The sequence below is a fragment of the Eulemur rufifrons genome, chromosome 30 (assembly GCF_041146395.1).
Source record: "Eulemur rufifrons isolate Redbay chromosome 30, OSU_ERuf_1, whole genome shotgun sequence".
Lineage (NCBI taxonomy): Eukaryota > Metazoa > Chordata > Mammalia > Primates > Lemuridae > Eulemur > Eulemur rufifrons.
In genome coordinates, this window is record NC_091012.1 from 111,974,671 (window position 1) to 111,999,285 (window position 24,615).

Below are 24,615 nucleotides of genomic sequence, written 5' to 3' on the forward strand. Positions count from 1 at the left end.
TGAGATTTATAACATCACACTCCACAAGAAGGGCTCCATCCAGTTCTAGGACAGGTTGAAATCCAACCATTCCAACATCTTTCAGATCATATGCATTAGTAATATAAACATAAAGAAAAGACTTTCTTTTTCTTTGTTTTTGCTACAACTGAGATTCAATTCCATAAACTCATTTTGTGCCAGACCTAGCACTGAAAGATATATAAACACATTATTTGAGGGGGAGATAAACTCCAGATGCTGTATAAAACAGTGTTAGGTAATGAAGCTTATCTTCTTTCCAATTATACCTGTTTTTCATTTGCCTAATTACTTTTCTTTCACATCTACTTTGTAAGCTCAAGATTTAAATCTCCAACTTCTCTTATTTTATTCATAGTGAGAACCCTCAAATCCAGAAAAGTATTGACAATGAGAAATTTGCAAACACCAAATTTCATAAAGACTGGCCTAAGTGCAGAGGTGAAAAGATGTACTCGTAGATTGAGCAGAAAGAAGATATTGCTGGGCTTGCTTTTTCTTTTTGAACAGAACGTTATCCAGAGCCACATGCCCATATACCCTCCAACCTTCTGCTTGTTCTATGCAACCACCATCTGGGACACACTTCAGACTGACTGATTCCTGATCTTGGATTTGTGTCTATTCCTGTCCTTGCCATTACTATCATGATTAACCTTGGCTCCCTGCTGCCTGAATTTACCCTCTCACTGTGCTTACCTGTTCTGCTTAGGCTCATCTTTGCTAGCCTGTTATGGCCATTGAATTTGCCCTCTGCCTGTATTTATTCATTTTCAGTTTATCTGTCTTAATATTGGCTCTGCTTCCATACATGCTCCCACTGACACATGTAGGCACATGGCTTTCTGCCTTCACCAACTTCCTCCTATAGTCGACTCTGATTCTATCACTCTGGGGCATTAAACTCATAAATTTCCCTAGGATTCATAATAACTTCCATATTCCATTCTCCCTGGATCTTTCTTATCACGCCAGATTGGTCCAGGGTGAGAGAAAGGGTTGTTATGTGGAAGCTCACTGGAAATGGAAATTTCTGTAGGAATAGGTCATATTTTATCTAGGCCATTCTCTCTGAGATTTCTCAAATCTGACCCTGCATCTCCACAGTTCATTAACCACACACCTAAATTTAGCCAAATTCCGAAACCCTAACAAAACCCAGCACATATCCATGCTGTGTTAGCAGAACAATGAATGTGTGCAAAGCGACTCATTAAGTTGTTGTCAAAACTGTGACAAATTTCTTTTAAGGGGGTCAGAAAAAGCACAGTTTGCCCAAGGGTAAAACATACTTTTTGACAAGCTGCATCAGCTGGGATGTAATTTTGCTGGATCCTCTCTACTTAAGGTACAAATTCAGCAGCAGCAGCAGAGAAGTTAACAGAATAAGAGTGGTTTACATTATTTTTTCCCAAAAGACGTTAGGAAAGCCAGGCGTATTATGATAATTTATTCAAATTCCAATTTTCTAAAACATATACAAGCCTTGACATACAAACAAAAGATTATCTGTAGTTACTTCTAAACCAGTGAGGTTATGAACAGTATCACATGAGTTACTATGAGAGAGTATTTATTTACCTTGAGCGTTTCATTGAATTCTGGATTGGTGCCTGTTCTGATTTTGGTCTTGCGCTTATTGTTTCGGGACTTGTCAGGAAGAAGGTATGACTTGACATAACTGTAGATAATAAAATATTAAAGTAATTATTGGGGAATATCTATTTGTAAGAAATGCTCAGGGACTTAAGTGAATAAAAGAGGCAAAAGGCCAGTGATCATAAGAGACAGGACCAAAGAGAATGTGGTCTATATAATAGGATAGCTTAAAATATAACTCTGGCCTTCCATTAGAAAGAAGCAATAAAGTGCAGTGGTAAAAGAGTGTAGGCTCTGGAGTCAAGCCAACTGTCTTTGACTCAATCCATGCCTCATAGGTTTTGGTGACTTCAAGATTTTACTTAACCTCTCTGTGCCTCAGTTTCCTTATCTGTAAAACTGGGATAATAACAGTGTGTAACTCATGGCATTGTGAGTATTAAATTAGTTGACACATATAAGGAGCTGCCATATTGTATTAATACTACTCAATAAATGTAGTCTATTATTATTAGCAATGGTCTCATAAACTTCTCTGGGGTTATATATCTCTCCATTCCTAGTCCTGCCTTCTGATGTCAGGGAGTAGGGTCAATGGTAATAGGTGAATAAAAGAAAATAGTGAAAAAGAAGAAATAGAAAACAACCTGAAGTCAAGATAGCGATTCTACCCAATACCTTAGCTTGAACTATCTCAGGAGCCTCTCAGAGTAGGGGCATCAAAGTAGGCTCAGAAAGGTATAGGATGTGCATGATTGAAATGTACAAGATGCTACCAGAGTTCTGAACCATATCTGCTGGGGTTTTAGATGATACCATTCCATGTGAGTCAAAATAATTATATTGGTCCTGTAGCCCTCTGAAATTTAGTTAAGGAGGCAGGTGAACCAATCTGTAGTCAGAATCCATCTATTTGTCTGTCTCAAGACCCAGCTTCACTGAGTTATTTATTGCACCTAGGCCATCTATTGTACAGAAAAGATTGAACATGGCAGGACTGAGACTGCTATCCTTCTAAATGCCTGTTTGCAAGGTTGGCCCCTGGGTGGTGCCTGGGAACTTGGATTTTGGGAGGGTTCCTACCATTCCCAGAACGGATAAAAGTGGCTCACTGTGCCTAAATTGTTTATACAAACAGTATGGCTTATTCTGAACAGATTTCCTTCTGGGAAACTGGAAGTTTGGTATATGATGAGCGAAGTTTCTAACAAGCTTCCCTGGTAGACAGCATTTAACAAGTGTAGTCATGGCTCGTTGCTGGGGGAATTAAGTGCATCCTAGGTGACTCTGCTAGGAGAGAACCCTTGGAAGCTTGAGCCTAGTGATCTCAGGCCTTCATTCCATATACCTTTTCCCTTTGCTGATTACAACTACATACAGAGTCCTGTGAGACCTTCTAGTGAATCACTGAACCTGGCAGTGGTCTTGGGGACCCCTGACACATCTTTATATCTAGCTTCTCTCCAATGTACCATGGTCCATACCTGACCTCCTAGGCTGATCCTTAGAATCCTGACAGCCTCACAATTGACCTTTTGAGTTGTTCGATTGGGTAACAGCTTGGTAATTTTCTCTGGAGGATTTCCCAGAACAAAAATCAACAGGATACTTTTGTACAACCTGGGTATTCCAAAATGTCTGTCACCCTTCTACCTCAAAGAGCTACCTCTGTGCAAACTACAATGATGTCAGTGCTGAATCCTGTTGAGTAAGGGCCTTATAAGAATCAGGTAACCAAGGACACAACCGTTATACATGTATTTTATAGAATACTAGAAGTGTGGTATAGGAGGAAAATGAAGTGACAATCAACTCTCTGAGAAGGCTCTGAATCAAGAGGAATGCTAAGATTTTTCTGAAAAAGAAACACACATACAGACCAAGAAGGCAGTGAGTGAAATAGTCTGAGGAACATGCTATGTGCTTACGCATCTGTCCTTTGTTTCCTTTCATCTCCTATGGCCAGATTCCTGCAATTCTTGACAAAAATGTAGAGCCCTCCAGTTTTGTAGCAGTAGCTGATATGGAGAAGGATTTCACCACTGACCTTCACGTTGCCATAGTCTCCTGTTTCACTGTAAACACTCATCATGCTGTTAAGGCTACTCTGGAATAAATAAACAAGATGAAAAAAAGGCATCCAGTGTTATTCTAATGATCTCTTCACAGAATCAACCCCCTTCATTCAATTACAATTCCTGTTCTTTATAAGGTGCAGGGAAGCCTAGAGTGAGGAAAGAAAGCAAAAGTCACTTGTTTTGTTTGTATTGTACAGAATCCCAGCCTGAGAAAAGACAACAGATCCAGTACCATTGATAAGGAAGGCAGGAAATTTGCTGAGAGCGGAAGCATGGCCATTTTGGGTTAGTGAATACCCTTTGTTTATTTACTTCTAATGAATACAGGGTCATTGAGGCATTTCCAATTCCACTTCTCCATCCCTGCAGCTTTCTCCTTTTTCACTGGTAGACTCAAGTTCAATCTACTTTAAGGTCTAGAAGACATTGATCAGAACAAAGAATAATTTATCTCATGCTCTGTGCTAGCAGGAGTCCCATGCACCCAGAGGGAGCATCCTATCAGTCTCTGGGGAGCCATGGCTGCAGCTTTAACAAAGACATACCAGGAGAACATCATATACACACAGTTGCCATGATTTCCCTTTAAATGAGTAGCTGTGCAGCCACATGAATAGTTGAGACTAAGGCTTTGTAAATCTCTGTAAAATTGCAGCCCACAAAATATAACACTGAATAATAAAATCACATACCAACAAATCAGCAAAATAATAAAAAAAAACCCCAGTCCAAATCTACCAAAATGATTGAGGCTTTTGACAAGACACTAATGATATGAGACATATTTTAAATTATAGTAGTCCCTCTTATCCACAGTTTCACTTTCCATGGTTTCAGTTACCTGTAGTCAACAAAAGTCCAAAGATATTAAATTGAAAATTCTAGAAATAAACAATTCATAAGTTTTCAACTGCATGCTCTTTTGAGTAGCATGATGAAATATTGCTCTGTCCTGCTTCATCCTGCCCAGGATATGAATCATCCTTTTGTCCAATGGATCCATGCTATAGATGCTGCCCATCTGTAACTTAGCTGTCTGAATTATCAGATCGACTGTGCTACTACTGTAGTGCTTGTGTTCAAGTCACCCTTATTTTACTTAATAATGGCTCTAAAACTCAGGAGTAGTGATGCTGGCAATTCAGATATATTAAAGAGAAGCCAAAAAGTGCTTCCTGTGAGTGAAAAGGTGACCTTGGAGGTCCTTGGCTAGGGTTCAGTACTATACATGGTTTCAGGCATCCACTGGGGGAGGGTCTTGGAACATATCCCCTGCAGATAAGGGTGACTACTGTAAATGTAATAAAATTATCCTTTAGCACTAGAAGCAAAAACTCTATGTCTTAGTAACTGCCACAAAAGACCACCTGGAAGGCTTTCGTGAATGACCTAGTAGTTTCAAAACCCCTCTTCTATGAACCACTGGGAAGAATGGTGAGTGCAAAAACAGCTCAGACTTTCTATATTTTCATTTTTTTTTTTTTTTGTAAAAGCCATTATGTCCCTCCAATTGCTCAGGGTTGAGATTGGTCAAAGAATAGGATGCGATGATGTGGCTCATATCTCTTCTAAGCTTAAGTCAAGGGCAAGAGCAAACCAAGAATTCCATAATTATTTGAAAATTACAGCTTAAAAAGAGCCAGTGAGTGCCTAATTTGTCTTTCTTATTCCTAAAAAAAAGCAATAGAATTTTCATGTTTAGCCAGTGGCTTTGAGCGGTGCTTTTCAAACTTTAATTGCTTATATATCACCTGGGGATCTTTTTAAAATGAAGATTCTGATCTCTTCAGACTGGGGTGGGGTATGAGCTTCTGCTTTTCTAAAATATTCCTAAGTCTGCAGTTCCTAAACTGTGTGTTGAGGTAGTCCAGAGCACCACAGCAAACTCACAAGGGCACCATAGAATATTTGAGATTTTTGAGGGAAACACAAGGACATATATAAGACACCATCTAAACTACTAACTAGTAGACAATGTTAACATTAAATCACATTTAATTCTTTTCAATGAACTCCTATCTGTGTGAAGCTGAGTTTTTGGCAGTTACCGCAAGGAAAAGCAAATATTGCACAAAAATCAACATGAAATGGGAAATGAAAGTGGTGATGTCCAATCAGACTGTAAGATTTAAGAAACTGTGTAGTGCTCAGTAAGCATACATATCCTATTAGTAAGTAATTAGGGCTATTTAGGAATGAAATAAAAATATTATTTTTCTTTTAATGTACCCGTATTATTTTTTTTCAAAGGCTACTAAGTTGTTAGGATATAAGTGCTTATCAAATTGTTTGGATCTATTCTTAAAGCCTCTGATACTCAAAACATGGTCAGGTAGTATTTTTGGCCCAGAAGTGGCATGAGAGAATTACTGAGACACTTGGGGCTTCATGAACTGAGAAAGTTTTGGAGTTTCTGTTCCAGGTGATGGAATGTTGCTGGTCCGTGGACCATGCTTTGAGTATCAAAGGCTTTAAGAATAAACTCCAACCTCTCATGTTATGAAAAAACTCTGGCTCATAAAAATTTTAGGCAGTTTAAAGACATAAAGCAAGATATCCAGGTTTCTAGTCTGAAGACCTTCCCACCATACCTCACTACCTCTTTATATCACTGACTTGTGTCTACACCACATCCCCTCTATAGCCACATCTTCAAAGAGGATCCTCTGTAAGTAGAGGGCCCCTATTGATAGAAGGCAATTTAAGAACACACAGATGCTGAGGCTTGGGAGAAATTAAGGCAGATATGGCAATTTTACTACTAACCAAACTTTATGCTCTTATCCAAGCCAAAGCTACAATTTAAAATAGAGATATTTACTCCAAAGGTCTTGTTAATGGTAAATCATTTTAGACCGTGTATCTTTTGACTGGCACTCAGATTCTAATGTTTAATGAATTGGAATACTTGGGCTCTGATAACCTCATTAATTTTTAAAAAGGGAATCTCTGGTTAATTGTATCCAAGTCAGAAAAAGATAAACGTGGGAAGAATTGCCCACCTAATCATGTTTCTCAGACCATGAAATTTACAAAGTGTGGTTGGTAAGAAGGAAAAGGAAAGGTTGAAAACTCACAGTGTCTGAGTCAGCATCAGGCACATTTAGGTAGGTCCACTTCCTGTCAGAGCCTGCTTGAGAATTCTTTAAAGAAGTTGTCCAAAGATCAAAAGAAAAAGAGAGTATTAGAGCAACAGAAACCAGAGAAGCCAAGAAAAAGACTTACAGACATATAGATAGATACAAGGACACAGGGGCTCCTAAAGCCTTCCTCTCAAGAAAGGCCCTGAACAATACAGTAAGAAAGGGCTTTATGTTGTAGGCAGTGAGAAGCTATGGATGGTTTTTTAATGGGATAGATACCAGACTGTGTATATGTTTTAGGAAAATGACCAACAATAGTGTGGAGAATGGTTGGAATGTTGAGAAAATGGCGTCAGGGTAGTTTATCAGCAGAAAAATGAAATAATTTACAGGCTTGAGCGGACCAAGCCTGAACTAGGGAGTAAACTCTGGATGAGGACTGTGGAAGGAGAAATAAAGAATGAATCAGAAGCCTTAGAAAAAGCCCATACAAAATTAGACTGAAAAGTACTCTGTGGGCAAATGGCAAGCAGGCACCTACAATAACTTTTAACTCATGATCACACGTTTTCCCAAGACCATTCATATCTCTTTTGGAAATGCATAGAAAATCAATAACAGAGAGAGAAGGAATTTTCTTTTCTGTTGGTGCTGGAGAACTGCTTACGGTTGACAAGCCGCTTGCCAGACTGTAGGTGTTTGCAGAAAACCGAGAGGACACTAAGGTATCAACACCTTTTTCAGCCTCTTCCAAGGAGTCCTAAGAAAGTAGGAAAAAATTGGTGGTTTGGTTTATTTCTTTCCTAGAAAGTCTTTTCAATTGAAAAACCACTTTCTTTCATAAATATCTGAAAATCAGATAAAAATATCAATAAATTATTCCTAGGTTTTTCTCTTTTCCTCCAATCTTTTTATTTCAATTTCAAAATATTAAGGGGGTACAAATGTTTTAGATTACATGGATTGTTTTTGTAATACTTGAGTCCTGGCTATAGGTGTGCCCGTCACCCCAATCATGTTCATAGTACCCATTAGGTTGGTTTATTCCCCTCCCCTCCTCTCCCCTCTTCCCTGGTTGCTTTCCACAGAATTTTATTTCCCTCTGTGCACATGTGTGCTCATTGGGTAGTTCTAATTTAATAATGAGTACATGTGGTGTTTGTTTTTCCATTCTTGAGATACTTCACTTAGGAGAATGGTCTCCAGTTCCATCCAGATTATCGCAAAAGGTATTAATTCATCTTCCCCTCCACTCAATCTTGACTATATCTTCAGAGGAGTGAGCAAGGGTTGGGGATGGGTGGAGAGTGAGGTTTCCTAACGGTGCTTGCTTTATGGAAAGAACATGAAATTTGGAATTATACAGACCTAGGTTCAATTCATACCTCCCTGACCTCTAAGGTGATTTCATGTTGGTTTTTGAAGAAAAACTAGCAAAATGAATAATCTTTGAGAAGATTTAATAAGGAAAAAGAGAGGGCAAAAATAAATATTATGAATAAAATGGAACATAACTACAGATAAAATAGATTCAAAAGCTAATATCAACAATTATATGCCAAAAACTTTGAAAACTGAGATGAAATGAACAAATTTCTAGAAAACTATAATTAGCCAAATCTGATTCAAGAAGAAATTTTTTTAAACCTGAAATTTTTTGACATGATTAATAAAATTAAAACAGTAGTTTATTGATGTGGGATTTCACTCAGGGCCTCACAGCCTTGAAGGAATCTGTGGGCGTGTTAGTTTACAGATTCCTTCAAGGCAAAGCCCTGCAAAACCCCTGAAACCTTTCATGTCTCTTAGCCCTATTTCCTAATAGTTCATGATCTTTTCACAAAGAAAAATTGAGACTTTACTGGCAAGCTCCATGAAACTTGCAAGGACATTATTATCCTAAATATTATACAAACTTTTTTACTGTGGTAAAATATACGTAACACAAAATTTACCATTTTACCTATATTTAAGTGTACAGTTTTGTGGCATAAATTATATTCATATTGTTGTACAACCATCACCATCATCCATCCCTGGAACTTTTCTCATTTTTTCATTTGTTTTGTTGTTCTCTATTTTATATTTATTTTGTAGTTGATTTCTGTTCTTAATTGTATCTCTTGGTTTTTTTTTTTTTTTTTGGTATCTTTCTTTTAACTTCAAGTTTAGTATGTTATTCTCCTAACTAAAAAGTTAAATTCATAATGAATAGTTATCAGCCCTTTTTCCTGTATTATATAAATATTTAAAGCTATAAAATTTCCCTTGAAGTAAGACTTTTTGCCGCATCCTGTATGTTTTTTGTAGTATTTTTATTTTCATGTTGTTCTTGGTTTTTTATACATTCATTATGATTTATGCTTTAAACCAACAATTATTTAGCAGTGTGTTTTTACTTTGCTAATTTGTGGGTATTTTTAACTTATGTTTTTGTTATTAATGCCTAACATAATTGTGTTGTGGTCAGAGAACATGCCGAGTATGATTTTTAATAGAATTTAAAGTTTGTATTATTGTGTATATATCCTCTCATTTTCATTTCTTTGATCTTAGACTTATATTTATTAAGACAACAACTTTACCAACTTATGTAATCATCTCTACTTTTTATATCCCTTCCAACAGTTCCTGGATTTCATTCTCCTCTTAAGTATTTCATTCAAAAATGTTTTCAATGTGGGTTTTTGTGCAGCAAGGTTTGGAAATCTTGCATTCTTTTTAAATGGCTGTAAAATTCTATTATATGTTCAAAATTGTTCTCCTTCAATACTTTAAAAACATTACTCCTTTTCACCTTGTATGAAGAATTGCTGTGAAAAACTCTGATATTAATTTGATTCTTGTTTATTTGTATGTAATAGAATTTGTCTCTAGAAATTTTAAAAAATTTCACTTGTATGTAATATGCTTAGATTTCACTATAATGTGCTTAGGCGTGAGTTGTTATTTATGTCTCATATTTGATGCTTTCAAACTGAGTCATACCTTTCTTTAATTCTGAGAAATATATTCCTATTATTTTTTCAAATAATCCCTTTTCTATATTTTTATGTTTGCTCTTTCTGGGTGTGCATTACCCAAAGCTAGCACATAAACTACCAAGATTACTTTCTTTTTAAAAAAAGGATATTATGAAAAATTTCAAACATTCACAAAAATAGAAGGAATAGTATAATGAACTCTTGTAACTTATTACCCAAGCTTTAAAAATTATCAATATTTTGCCAAACTTTTTCGAGTTATTTTCCTCATTGTTTACTTTTTCCACAAGTTTATTGAGGTATAATTTCCATACCACAAAATTTACCCATTGTATGTATACAATTCGGTGATTTTTAGCAAATTTATACTTTTGCAAACATCACTATAATTCAGTTTTATCACATATATACCAATCCATTAAGTTCCCCCATGCCTGTTTGCAGTCAATATCAACTTCCCCACTCCCTAGCAACCATTAATCTGCTTAATTTCTCTATCAATTTTCCTTTTCTTGACATTTCATATAAATATAATCAAGCTTGTTTCATTTAGCATAATGTTTTTAAGGTTCAGTACTTTGTTTTTGTTTTGCTGAATAATACAATGGAATATTTTATCTATTCACCAATTGATGGACACTGTTATTTCCACTTTCTGGTTATTATGAGTAATGCTGCTATGAACATTTGTGTGTTTGTGTGGACATATGTTTTCATTTCTCTTGGGTAGATACCTGGGATTGGAGTTGCTGCATCATATAGTAAGTTTATGTTGAACTTTTAAAGAAATTGCCAAACTTTTTTCCAGAGTAGCAATGTTTGAAGGTTCCTTCCAATTTCTCCACATCTTCAACGCTTATTAATATGTCTTTTTCACTATAGCCATTCTAGTGAGTGTGAAGTGATATCTCATTGTGATTTTAATTTTCATTTCTCTAATGACTAATGGTACTGAGCATATTTTCACATAGTTATTAGGCATTTGTAAATCTTTTTTGATGAAATATCTATTTAAATCTTTTACCCATTATCTACTATGATTATTTGTCTTTATAATATTTAATGTAAGAATTCTTTATATATTCTAGATACAAATCCTTTATCAAATATATGATTTGTAAATACTTTTCCAGTCTGTGGCTTGACTTTTCATTTCTATTATGCTGTTTTCTAAAGTGCAAACATTTTTAATTTTGATGAAATTCAATTTATCAGTTTTTTCTTTCTTTTTTTATTTTATTTCAGGATATTATTGCTTTGTTTGGGTGCCATATCTAAGAGCTCTTTGCCTAACCCAAAGTCACAGAGATTTTCTCCCAGGTTTTCTTATAGAATTTTAAGGGTTTAGTTCTTATGTTTAGGTATATAGTCCATTTTTTAGTTTGTTAGTTTTTGTGCATTCTGTATGGTAAGAACCAAAGTTCTTGTGTGTGTGTGCATGTGTGTGTGTGTCATTGGGATATCCAATTGTCCCAGTATAATTTGTTGAAAAGATTATCCTTTCCCTATTGAAGTGCTAAAAGGCAATTGGCCATAAATGTAAGGGTTTATTTCTGGACTCTCAATTCTGTTCCATTGATTGCCTATGCTTATGCCAGTACAGTGTTTTACTGAATACTGTAACTGCATAGTACGTTTTGAAATCTAGTAGTATAAGTCTTCCAAATTTGCTCTTCAAAATTGATTTTCTTATTCTGGGTGTCATGCATCTTCATGTAAGTTTTAGAACCATAGTATCCATTTCTACAAAACATCTTTGGATTTTGGTCAAAATTGTGTTGTCTATAGATTTATTTGGAGAGAATTTCCATCTTAGAAATATTGAGTCTTCTAATCCATTAACATAGAATATCTCTTCATTTATTTAGGTCTCCTTTAATTTAATATTTTTATACATGTCTTATACTGTTAAAATAAATTTATTCCTTAGTTTTGAAATTATTTTTCATGGTATTGTGAATGAAATTATATTCTTAATTTCATTTTCCAATTTTTCATTGCTAGTATATAAAAATACAATTGATTTATATATATTGATTTTATTTCCTGAAACCTTGCTGAACTTGTTTATTAGTTCTAGTCATATTTTTGCAGCTCCTTTAGGATTTTATTTTTTTTCCTTTAGGATTTTCTACATACAGAATCATGTCATCTGCAAATAAAGAAGATATTACTTCTTTCTTTCCAATAAGGTGCCTTCCTTTCCCTTTTCCTGGTTCTTTCTTTTTTTCCTTTTCCTCTTTTCTTTATTTTCTTTCTCCCTTCCCTACTTCACTGGCTAGAAACTCCCATACAACGTTGAATAGAAGTGGTGAAAGTAGAACTCCTTGATTTGTTCCTACACTTAGGGGAAAAGCATTTCGTCCTTTTTGCCATTAAGTCTGATGCCACCAGGTAGGAATTTATAGATGCCCTTTATTAGACTGAGGAAATTTACTTTATTCCTAGTTTGTTGAGAGTTTTATTATGAATGGATGTTGGATTTTGTCAAATAATTTTTTTCTGCATTTACTGAGATGACGTGGTTATTGTCTTCTATTCTATTGATATGTTGTATTACATTAATTTATTTTTGAATGTTAAATCAACCTTATATCCCTGGAATAAAGCCCACTTGGTCATAGTATACAGCCTTTTTATGTTACTGGACTTAGTTTACAGATATTTTATTAAGGATTTTTTTCCATCTATATTCATGATGAATATTGGTCTATATATTTTTTTTCTTGTGATGTCTTTGTCTAGCTTTGGTATTAGTGTAATACCGACCTCATAAAATGAGTTGGAACTATTTCCTCCTCAATTATCAGAACAAATTTGTGAACTATTGTTATTACTTCTTTTTCAACTATTTGATAGAATTCATTAGTGAAGCCATCTGTACCTGGGCTTTTCTTCAAGGGGAGATTTTAAATAACTAATTTAATATCTTTACTTACAGATCTAATTTTTTAATCAATTTTGGTAATTTGTGTCTTCCTAGAATTTGTCCATTTCATCTTTGTGTTGACATACAGTTGTTTGTAGTATTACCTTATAATCATTAATATTTCTGTTATATTGGTAGTGGTGTACCTTCTTTTATTCCTGACTTTGGTAATTTGTGTCCTCTCACTTTTGTATCGGCTAGTCTAGCTCAGTGATTTTTCATCTGGGAGGGATTTTGTACTCCAGGGAACATTTGGTAATACCTGGAGATATTTTTGGTTTTTACAACTGGGGGAGTGCTACTGGCATCTAGTGGGTAAAGACAAGGGATGCTTCCAGACAGCCCCCCATAACAAAGAATTATACAGCCCAAAATGTCAATAGTGCCTAGACTGAAAAATCCTGGCTAGCTAAGGTTTGTCAATTTTGTTGATCATCTCAAAGCACCAATATTTACCTTCATAAGAACTCTGACTTCTGATTATTTTTACCCCTGAAGGTTGTTGTTGTTGCTTTTCTGTTTGTGTGGGTTTTGGCTTCTTTAATGACTTGCCTAGACTAATCTGCAGAATCTGTTTCCTGCCCTATATGTGTCTGCTAATGTCTCTATTCATTTTACTTTTTTACTTTTTTTTTTTATATTTTAATTTTTTTAATACATTCCAGAGACAGTGGAACGGGTCAGGCTCCAGGAGTGGAGAAACCCCTTTTTTTTTTTTTTTCTTTTTTGTATATTTTAATTTTTTTCTTTTTTTAAAAAATATATTCCAGAGAGAGTGGAATGGACTTTTTGTTTTTATTTTTAAGCCATACCTCTTATGAATCACCGCTGTGTGTGCATAGTTTAGAGGCCAGTTAGTGATTATGAATAGATTGTACTCAAGCACCTCAAGCCACTCTTTTTCAATGGATCTGTGTGTTGTTATTAGAATGCATTCAAAATCAGGCAGTTTTCAAGTTTCCTCAGCTGTTAGTTGCCACTGGGAATTCGCATGTCTGATTTGTGCATATGCTCAGGCCCATGGTGAGCCAGAGATGACTAAATAGTTTGGGCCTACTAGTTTTTTTTTATTCCCAACCCCATTAATAAATGCTTGGAGAGCTTATCAAGGCCACATATAACTGTCATTGATTGGATTTCCTGTTAAATTTCTGGCCAATTCACGGGTCTATTGCTTGACTATAAACTCAGATTACTTGAGCTGCTGGTCTTCCCAAATTGTCTTATTAATTCTAGTAGATTTTGGTACTAAATCACCTAGAGTTTTCTCGGTATACAAGCATATTATTAGTAAAAATGTATAATTTGATATCTTATTTAATATTTATAAAGATCATTACATTTTCTTACTGCATTTCCAGAGCCTTCTAAACAATGTTAACTGGTAATAGTAATAATAGGAATCCCTGTTTTGTTCTTGATTTTAATGGCAATGGCTTTATCACATCAATATTTAAAATGACATATGCTGTGGCTTTTTGAAATTTAGTATTTTTAAAGTTTTATTTAAATGATTTCTATTCATTTTAAATATTTTAATTAGGTATGGCTAATTTTGACAAAAGTTTTCAGCATCTATTGACAGTTTTCATTTTCTTCTTTAATATATTAATATAATAAATTATATTAATAGATATTCTTATATAGATTAATTCTTCCATTCATACATAGAATAACATTTACTTATTCTTATTGCAATTTTTTATTCACTGCTAGATTTTACTCAATATTATATTTCAAGTTTTGCATATACATTCATAAATTAGTGTGACTTGTAATTTTATTTTTTAAACTAATTTTAAAACCAGGTCTGAGTATTAAGATTATACTAAGCAACATATGTAACATGCAATTCTGTATCACCCATAACAAGATGAAATAAAAAAAAAAAAAATCAGACAGCCAAAAATGCAGAACAAGAGGAGTGCTATAAACAGCTAATTAATTAAAATATTGTCTTTTCCTCAGTTTTGTGATATTTTTGTCAGTTTTTCAAAATTTGTGATAAATAAAAATTTATTATAATTTATTTTTATAATTCAAAATAATTAACTTTTATGCTTAATAAAAAAAAGTACTTAAATAAATGTCAGGATTAATTTCACTAATCTATTACTATACTTAACTATTGTTTCCCACAATAATGTAATTATTCCATTCTTTAGTCATACATGGCAACTAGTTTTAATATTAAATAAATCACCTTAAATAAAAAAAAGATTATACTATATCCACACTATAAATCTAAAAATGGTTTTTTATGATCAGGAATAGTTTAATAACATTGAAATTGGCAGTTCTTTAATGGCTGAGCACAAGTAAACTTTGAAATCATTTGATTCCATTGTCTACCTCCCTTTTTTAGAGTAGGAATTAGGAATTTTAATTTCCCAGTTTTTTTTGTACTACGGAAAGAACTATTTCATTTTAGAACTCTAAATTTCCTGGTTTGCCTTGGAAAAAAATGTTAATAGCATTTAATATTCGTGCTATATATTTCTTCCAAGGAGTTCAAATTTTATTATAACAATTATAGAAATCAGAACATCAGAATATTATCATGGGAAAGAATCTTAACAATAATATAATTTAACCTTCTCATTTTATAAATGAGCTCACTGAAACATTAATTTTCACATAATTTAGTCTTAGTTAAGAAGGCAGTTTATTGGAGGTAACCTGAGATATAACAATGTTCACATAAAATACATAGATAAATCTAATAATAAATATTTGGCTTAGGAAATGTTGGAATCCCTTGTTTCCCAGGTTGATATTAAGTGATAAGCCTTTAGCCAAAAATTGAAATCTCCAGCAGGTGTTTTAGAGATAATCTTCACTCACTAACCTGATTACCTGTAACCTTTTCTAAATCATTCTTTCTTTATACAATAGAAATGCAAAAGCTATGTAAGTAATTGTACTGTATTTTTTATTTGTATTATTTTTAATTGTTATAATATATTGTTATTTTTTTCCATTTAAAAAAATTTCAAAACATTAAAGGGGGGCCGGGCGCAGTGGCTCACGCCTGTAATCCTAGCACTCTGGGAGGCCGAGGCGGGTGGATCGCTCGAGGTCAGGAGTTCGAGACCAGCCTGAGCAAGAGTGAGACCCCGTCTCTACAAAAATTAGAAAGAAATTATATGGACAACTAAAATATATATATATATATACAAAAAAATTAGCCGGGCATGGTGGCGCATGCCTGTAGTCCCAGCTACTCGGGAGGCTGAGGCAGTAGGATCGCTTAAGCCCAGGAGTTTGAGGTTGCTGTGAGCTAGACTGACGCCACGGCACTCACTCTAGCCCGGGCAACAGAGTGAGACTCTGTCTCAAAAAAAAAAAAAAAAAAAAAAAAAAAAAAAAAAACATTAAAGGGGTACAAATGTTTTTGTATCATGGATACCTTTTATAATGCTTAAGTTGGGGCTTTTAGTGTGTCCATCAGCAGAATAGTATTCATTGAACTGGATAGGTAGTTTTTACCCCTCACTCCATACCCCCCTCCCCCATTCTTGGTTTCTAATGGCCTTTACATCTTTTTGTGCCCATGTGTGCCCATAATGTAGCTCCCAATTATTAAAAAGTACATGTGGCGTTTGTTTTTCCATCCCTGAGATACTTAACTTAGGGTAATGATCTCTAGTTCCATTCAAATTGCTGAAAAAGACATTATTCCATTCCTTTTTATAGCTGACTAGTACTCAATTGTGTGAGTGTGTGTCTGTGTGTACCTCACATTTTCTTTATCCACTCAAGAATTGATGGGCACTTAGAATAATTCCACATTGTTGCAATTGTGAATTATGCCACAATAAACATTTGAGTGCAAGTGTCTTTTTGAGGAAATGATTTATTTTCCTTTTGAGTACATACTTAGCAGTAGGATTGCTGGATTGAATGGTAATGCTATATTAATTTCTTTAAGGAATCTTCTTACTGTTTTCCATAGAGGTTGTACTAATTTGCAGTCCCACCGACAGTGTATAAGCAAGCACTCATTTCACTGTGCATCCATGCCAGTATCTATTGTTTCTGACTTTTAATAATGGTAATTCTGGCAGGGGTAAGGTGGTATCTAATTGTGGATTTAATTTGCATTTCTTTGGTGATTAGTGATGTTAAGCATTTTTTCATACTTTTTTTTGACATTTATCTATCTTCTTTTGATAAACTTCTGTTCATGTCTTTTGCCCATTTTTTGATGGATTTTTTCTTGCTGATTTGTTTAACGTTTTTATAGATTCCGGATATTAGCCCTTTACTGGATGTAAAGTTTGTGAATATTTTTCTCCCATTCTGTAGGTTGCCTGTTAACTCTGTTGATCATTTTTTTGTATACAGAAGCTTTTTAATTTTATTAAGCCACATTTATTTATTTTTGTTGTTGCTGTATTTGCTTTTAGGGTCAAAGTCATAAATTCTTTGCCTAAGCTGATGTCTAGAAGAGTTTTCCCTGTGTTTTCTTCTAGAATTTTCATGGTTTCATGTCTTACATTTAGGTCTGTTATCCATCTTGAATTAATTTTTGTATATGGCAATAGATGAGAGTCCTGTCTGATACTTCTGCATGTGGCTATCCAGTTTTCCCAGCACCATTTATTCAGTAGGGCTTCCTTTCTCCAGTGCATGTTGTTGTCTGCTTTGTTAAAGATCAGTTGGCTGTAGGTAGATGGTTTTATTTCTGAGTTCTCTATTTTGTTTCATTGGTCTATGTGTTTACTTTTATACCACTAACAGGCTGTTTTAGTTACTGTAGCCTTGTAGTATAATTTGAAGTCAGGTAATGTGATGCTTCCAGATTTGTTCTTTTTGCTTAAGATTAATTTGGCTATTGGGGCTGTTTTGGGTTCCAAATGAGGTGTACAATTATTTTTTCTAGATCTGTGAAATATGACTTTGGTATTTGGATGAAGATTGCATTGAATCTGTGAATCACTTTGGGCAGTATGGACATTTTAATAATGTTGATTCTACCAATCCATGAGCATGAGATGTTTTTCCATTTTTTTCGTGTGTCATCTGTGACTGCTCTCAACAGTGTTTTGTAAATCTCATTGTAGAGATCTTTCACCTCTTTGGTTAAGTATATTTCTAGGTATCTTATTTTCTTTGCAGCTATTGTATACGATATTGAGTAGTTGATTTGACTCTCAGGTTGATTGTTATTAGTATATAGAAAGGCTACCAATTTGTATAAATTCATTTTGTAACATGAGACTTTGCTGAATTTATTTATCAATTCTGAGAGTCTTTTGGAAGAGTATTTAGGGTTTTCTAGGTACAAGATCATATCGTCAGAGAACAGAGATAGTTTTTACTCCTCTTTCCTGATTTGGATACAATTTATTTATTTCTCTGATTGTTCTGGCCAGGACTTGCAGTACTGTGTTGAATAGAAGTGATGACAGTGGGCATCCTTGTCTTGTTCCAGTTCTTGGGAACTGAAAGAATTCTAGAAGTGCTTTCAAATTTTCTCCATTCAGTATGATGTTGTCTGTTGCTTTGTCATATATGGCTTTTATATTTTGAGGTATGTTCTTTCCATGCCTAGTTCATTGAGGGTTTTTCTCAAGAAAGGCTGCTGGATTTTATCAAATGCATTTCTGCATCTATTGAGATGATCATGTCATTTTTGTTTTTGTTTCTGTTTATGTGGTGAATCACATTTGTTAATTTGCATGTGTTGAACCACCCTTACATCCCTGGGATGAAACCCGCTTGATCATGGTGTATAATCTTTTTGATGTGCTGTTGAATTTGGTTTGCTAGTATTTTGTTGAGGATTTTTGCATCTATGTTCATAAGGGATGCTGGTCTGTAGTTTTCTTTTTGTTGTTGTTGTTGTGTCCTGTCTTGGCTTTGGTATCAAGGTGATACTGGCTTAATAGAATGAGTTAGGAAGGATTCCTTCCATCTCGATATTATGAAATAATTTCTGTAGGATAGACAGCAGCTCTTCTTTGTAGGCCTAGTAGAATTTGGCTTTGATCCATGACTTTTTTTGTTGTGATATTCTTTTATTACTGATTCAATCTTGCTGCTTATTATTGGTCTGTTAAGAATTTCTACTTCTTCCTGATTCAAGCTTGAGAGGGTATGTATTTCCAGGAATTTATCCATTTCCTCTATGTTTTCTAGTTTTTTTGCATAGATCTTTTTTAGTATTCACAGATGATATTTTGTATTTTGGTGGTTATCAGTTGAAATGTCTCTTTTTTCATTTTTGATTGAGCTTATTTGAGTCCTTTCTCTTCTATTTCTGGTTTAATCTGGCTAGTGTTGTATTGATTTTGTTTATTTTTTCAAAGAACCAACTTTTTGATTCAGTGATCCTTTGCTTTTTTTTGTTTGTTTGTTTCCATTTTGTTTAGTTCTGCTCTGGGCTTTGTCATTTCTTTTCTTTTGCTAGCTTTGGATTTTCTTTGTTCTTCTTTTGCACATTCCTTGATATGTGACATTAGGTTGTTGATTAGTCATGTTTCAGTCTTTTTGATGTAGGCATGTAAGGCTATGAACTTTCCCCATAGGACTGCTTCTGCTGTATCCCATAGGTTTTGCCAGGTTGTGTACCCATTGTCTTTCAGTTCAAGGAATCTTTTGATTTCCATCTTAATTTTAAATATGACCCACAGGTTGTTCAGCAGCAGGTTGTTTAATTCCCATACTTTGTGTATATTTGAGTGTTTCTCTTGCAATTGATTTCTAGTTTTATTCAACTGTGGTCTGAGAAGATACATGGTATGATTTCAAATTTTTTGAATTCACTGAGACTTCTTTTGTTGCCTAAGATATGATCAATATTGGAAAATGTCCCATGTGCTGATGAGAAGAATATCTATTTAGTAGTTTGGGGGTAGAATGTTCTATAAATGTCTGTTAGGCCCATTTGTTCTGGAGTCTCATTTAAGTCCAGTGTTTACTGATTTTCAATGATTTGTTCAGTTCTGTAAATGGGATGTTGAAGTCCCTGAGAATTACTATGCTACTGTCTATTTCTTTGCTTAGATCTAGTAGAATTTGCTTTATGAATCTGGGAACACATGTGCATATATATTTAGGATTGTTATGTCTTGTTGAATCGCTCCCTTTACTATTATATAATGACCATCTTTGTCTTTTTTGTTACCATCATTGTTTTAAAGTCTATTTTATCTGATTTGAGAATGGCTATACCTGCTTACTTTTGGTTTCCATTTGCATGGTATATATTTTTTCATCCCTTTATTTGAGTTTGTGTGAGTCCTTGCAAGTTAGATGTGTTTCTTGGGAACAGAATATATTTCAGGTGTGTGTGTGTGTGTGTGTGTGTGTGTGTTTAACCTTCAGCCAGTCTATGTTTTTTTAGTGAGGCATTAAGACAGTTCATGTTCAGTGTTAGTATCGATACATGGGATACTGTTCTGTTCATCATGTTGGATGATAACTTGTTTTGTTTTCCCTCTTGTACCATTGTTTTATAATAGCTGGAAGCTTTAACTTTCAGTGATTTTATACTGGGGGGTATCTGTTGTGTTGTTCCATGTATAATGCAGTTTTAGTATTTCCTGTAAGGCAGGTCTAGTAGTGACAAACTCCCTTAGTGTTGGCTTGTCTGGAAAAGTCTTTATTTCTCCATCATTTATTAAATTTAGTTTTAAAGGATACAAAATTCTTGGTCGGCAGTTGTTCTGTTTAAGAAGACTAAAAATGGGGCCCTGATCGCACCTGGTTTGTAAGGTCTCTGCTGAGAAGTCTATGTTTACCCTGATGGGCTTTCCTTTGTAGGTTAGTTGTTGCTCTCTTCTTTCAGCTTGTAGAATTTTCTCCTTCATTTTGACTTAGGCCAGGTTGATGACTATGTGTCTTAGAGATGTCTTATTTGCTATGAATCTTCCTGGTGTTTGATGACAATCTCATACCTGGATATCTGAATCTCTGCTGATACCAGGGAAGTTTTTCTCAATAATTCCCTCGAATAGCTTTTCCATATTTTTTGCTTTTTCTTCTTCTTCTTCAGGGATACCTACAATTCTTATTTTGGCACACTTTGCATAGCCCCATAGTTCTCTGAGTGATTGTTCATTCTTCTTTATTCTTTTCTCTGCATCTTTGACTGAGTTAGTTCAAAAACTTTTTTTCGAGCTCTGAAATTCTTTCTTCTCCTTGGTTAGCCTGTTGTTAAAGGTTTATGCTATATTTTGAAATTCCCAAAATGACTCTTTCATTTCTTTAAATTCTGTTATATCTTTCCTTATGTTGTCTAACTCTTTAGAGAGTTTTTCATCTTTTTCATTCATGTCATGAAACATTTTTTGGCTTCTTTCTGTTGGTTTTTATCTTTTTCTTCAATTCCATCAATCTTATTTGCCATCCATTTTCTGAATTCCATCCCTGACATTTCAACAATTTCCTTTAAGTTGTGGTTAATTGCTGGAGATCTATTGTGGTCCTTTGGGGGTATTGAAATTATTTGTTTGTTCATGTTGTCAGAGTTTTTATTCTTATTCCTTTTCATCTGAAATTTCTTCTCTCAGCTCAAGACAGATAAGCTGGCAGTGTACCTATTCTCTTCTGCTGGGAACTCTCCTACTTAGTGCAAAGAAGGAGAGGTCCCTGGATGGTGCACTTGTGTCCTACAGTGGAGGATTGATCCAGCACGAGATGGGTGGATGCACTGTGAGACTTGAACACACTGTTCTCCTGCATCTCCTGCATCTCCTGCCTCACCTTTCCCCTGAGGTTGTCAATGGCATTCCCTGTGTTGCAGAGTGAGTGAATGCCCCACCTAGTTCTGTCAGTAGTGGCGATTGTCAGCCTAACCTGGCTTGCAAGCTGCTCCACTCAGATCTGTGGGCAGCAGCATTTGGCAGAGTTCAGCCATGCCTGTGCCCATGGGTGACTATGATTATCTGCCCATGCTAGCTTGGGAGCTACCCCACTCAGATTTGTCGGTGGCAGCATTCATTTGTTTCCCCATGTGGCTTGAGCATAGTCCTGCTTGCTTCCTCTGGCAGCAGCAATTGATGGCCTGCTTGAGGGCTGCATCAGTCAGATCCACAGACAGCAGCGTTTCTTGGCTTGATGTTGGCTTGAGTGTAACTCTGCCCACATCCTTGGGCAGTCGTGATTGTCAGCCCACACTGGCTTGAGAGCTGCCCTCTTCCCTAAATAATTCTGTCAGTTGCTTTTATATGTTAACTGTGAAGACTAATAGGAGAAGATGATTGTACATCCTCACTTTAGTCTTAACTCATCATCACCTAAAAGTGGAACCACTTGGATGGAGCAAGATCATACCCTTCTTTCCTCATCATCATTAGACTCGCTTCCACATCCAACTTACCAAGTCTTTGTCTAAAGCCCCAGGGACAGATTTGCTTCTTATGTCTATGTTGTCCTCTAAGTCTTCCGTAAATGACTCACTCAAATCTAACTCAGATCGACTCCAGTCTGGAGGGAGGAAAAGAAAAAGAAAGATGTGAATCAGCTTATTTTGTTAGAAGATTTCATTTGTCACTGCAAATGTTTCAACATTATTCCAATTCTTTTTAGGCATAGAGCATAGGAAATGTCATGAAAGCAACAGTCAGGGTCAGTAACTTCATCCTGTTTATGTTAACATGCTTCCATTTGTATGGTATCTTGGAAATTGCCTTGGATTGAATTACTAACACTTATATGTTCATTTCTCCTTTGATCACAAGAGGTTAAATGCTCTACTATAAAATGCTAAGTTTTAAGTTATTTAAAGCTTCTGCTTTGCTCTTAGACTTAAACTCTTAGAACGGGCTTTTAAGCTTGGAAAAAATAAGACATTAACCATTCTTGATTTCAATACTTAGAGCATTCACTATGTTTTTATATTTGACATAAAATGCAAGTCAACCAATTCTAAATTGCCACTTTTAAATAATATAGCAAGTTCCTTTCACACAAAAAGTAGTGGCTATAGATAAATTGAAAGGATGTTCTATTTCTTAAGGAACCAGAACATTCTTTCATCAGAAGAACATCTTGCTTTCAGTTTTAATAATATAAGTTACAGAGTAATAAACCCCTAAGTAATGCTGTGGATAGCTTACCAGGTCAGGACAGCTTATTTCCACATAATAGTTCTATGCCAAAGCCCTACTGAGATAGATATCACTACTTATAAATGAGAAAGATTGAGAGAATAATAAAGTTTGTAAGTTTGAAATGGTAAAGGAAATAATGCAGAAGTGCTTCGCATAATGGCCAAAAGGAGCTGTTGAGTAGAAGTAGGAGAAGTAGACTCTATGATATTGTCTTCTAAGCTAGTTTGTAATTTTTCATTTAACAGGTGAACGGCTTTTCTTCTCCTGGGCAAAACACACACACACATTTAGAAAATAGAATGACAACACATATTTAGAAAACCCTTAAGGAGCTGGCTGGCTAGAAAGGACTGCTCAACTCAGCACACAGAATCCTGCCTTAGGCTTTATGCAAATATCACCATTAAGTATCATGTAGCTTTTTAATGTTGAAGATTTCATCACAATTTTAATTCTATATATAGGACATAAACTTCATGATTATGACAATTTTTTCTGAAGAGTTTCCTTATACATAGGTAGTAAAATTTCAACATACAAAATACCTTCTTCAGAGGACTGTAGTGGTAATGAAGGAAAATACATATTTGAATGTACTGTACAAATGAGAGGAGTAATTATTAACACCCTAATGCTGCTTGCAAATTACTTCTTATTTAAACCATGGAATGGTTTATTTGTCTGGATATAGGAAACTTCTGACCACCATATCAATTGAATTATCATTTCCTTGAACTCTGGGAAAGTCTTCTTGCCTGTCATATCAAACATATCCTGGAACCATTTGTATTTCCTACACTCCTACACTGAAAGTCTGGCATAGCTCTGAAACTTTGCAATGATGCCTGGCAAGAGTACAGACTCAATAAATGGTTTTTTCAAGAATGCAAGAAGCCCAAAGCATCACCTGGGTACACCTTCAAACAGTTCTCATGGAGTGGGCCTATTGCCATAGGTCAAAGAATGGACACTTATTTTTTAAGGCAAGGAACATCCATTTAATGCCATACAGAGCAATCAATTTCATCTGATTTTGATCATTATTTTACAACAGAGTAGGCATGTTGTAAATACCCACCTGAAGAGAGGGAGGCCCCAGACACTGCTATGGAAGGTGTGCCTGAAGCATTTCTGCGATGAGTCTTTCTGAGCTCCTCAGAGGTGCTTTCAATAGAAGCCAAACCCATGGTATTTTCAAAACCACGCTCCTTCCCACAAAGTAAAAATGAAAAAAAACAACATTATAATGACTAGAATTTATTTTAAAATCCTACCATATAAATATAATTTAGTATAAACACACGTGTATTACTCTTTAGGAGAAACTAATTGACAGTTGAAAGACCCTCATCAGGAGTCCATATAACTCCAAAACTTACTATTAGTAATTCCTATCTAAAATCTATTGCAAGAGGCTTTTTAATTAGCACAAAAGGTTTTTGAATTATTTTTCATTCATAAAATTAGTGAGTGTCCTAATATAGGGTTAGCAAGAAAGATAATACAGGTACTCCAAATCTTATATGAACTATGTGTAAGAATCTGTCAAGCTTTGCACCCTCAGCATAGCACTCAGGCTTAGAACTCTGTTTGTATATGGTCCTTTGTTTTTCTTCACTCTCAACATGCCCTCTCCTCAACCACTCCTTACTTCCTCCACTCCCAGTAAACAGAAGACCATGCAACTTTTCCATCTACAAGCCTGGCTGAAGAGAATATGGTTGGTTACATCTATGTTGTAATGATACTTTCATGCATGGTGATTATCAGTGTTTACAAAGGGATAAATAGTGGTTACTTGCCCAGGTCACAGGAACAGGTATTTGTGTGTGTGTGTGTGTGTGTGTGTGTGGCATCTGT

At 35.0% G+C, this 24,615-nt stretch overlaps 1 protein-coding gene across 1 annotated transcript in view; it reads right to left on the reverse strand.

The window, feature by feature from the left end:
* The window catches only part of SYTL5 (synaptotagmin like 5), a 95,519-nt gene that overhangs the window by 16,106 nt on the left and 54,798 nt on the right, over window positions 1–24,615 (reverse strand). Inside the window, exons 7-11 of the mRNA XM_069463933.1 lie at window positions 23,834–23,963; window positions 22,023–22,129; window positions 7,449–7,541; window positions 3,549–3,727; window positions 1,603–1,702 (exon numbers count right to left, since the gene is read on the reverse strand). Coding sequence (XP_069320034.1) covers window positions 1,603–1,702; window positions 3,549–3,727; window positions 7,449–7,541; window positions 22,023–22,129; window positions 23,834–23,963 — 609 coding nt within the window. The remainder of the gene's footprint in view (window positions 1–1,602; window positions 1,703–3,548; window positions 3,728–7,448; window positions 7,542–22,022; window positions 22,130–23,833; window positions 23,964–24,615) is intronic.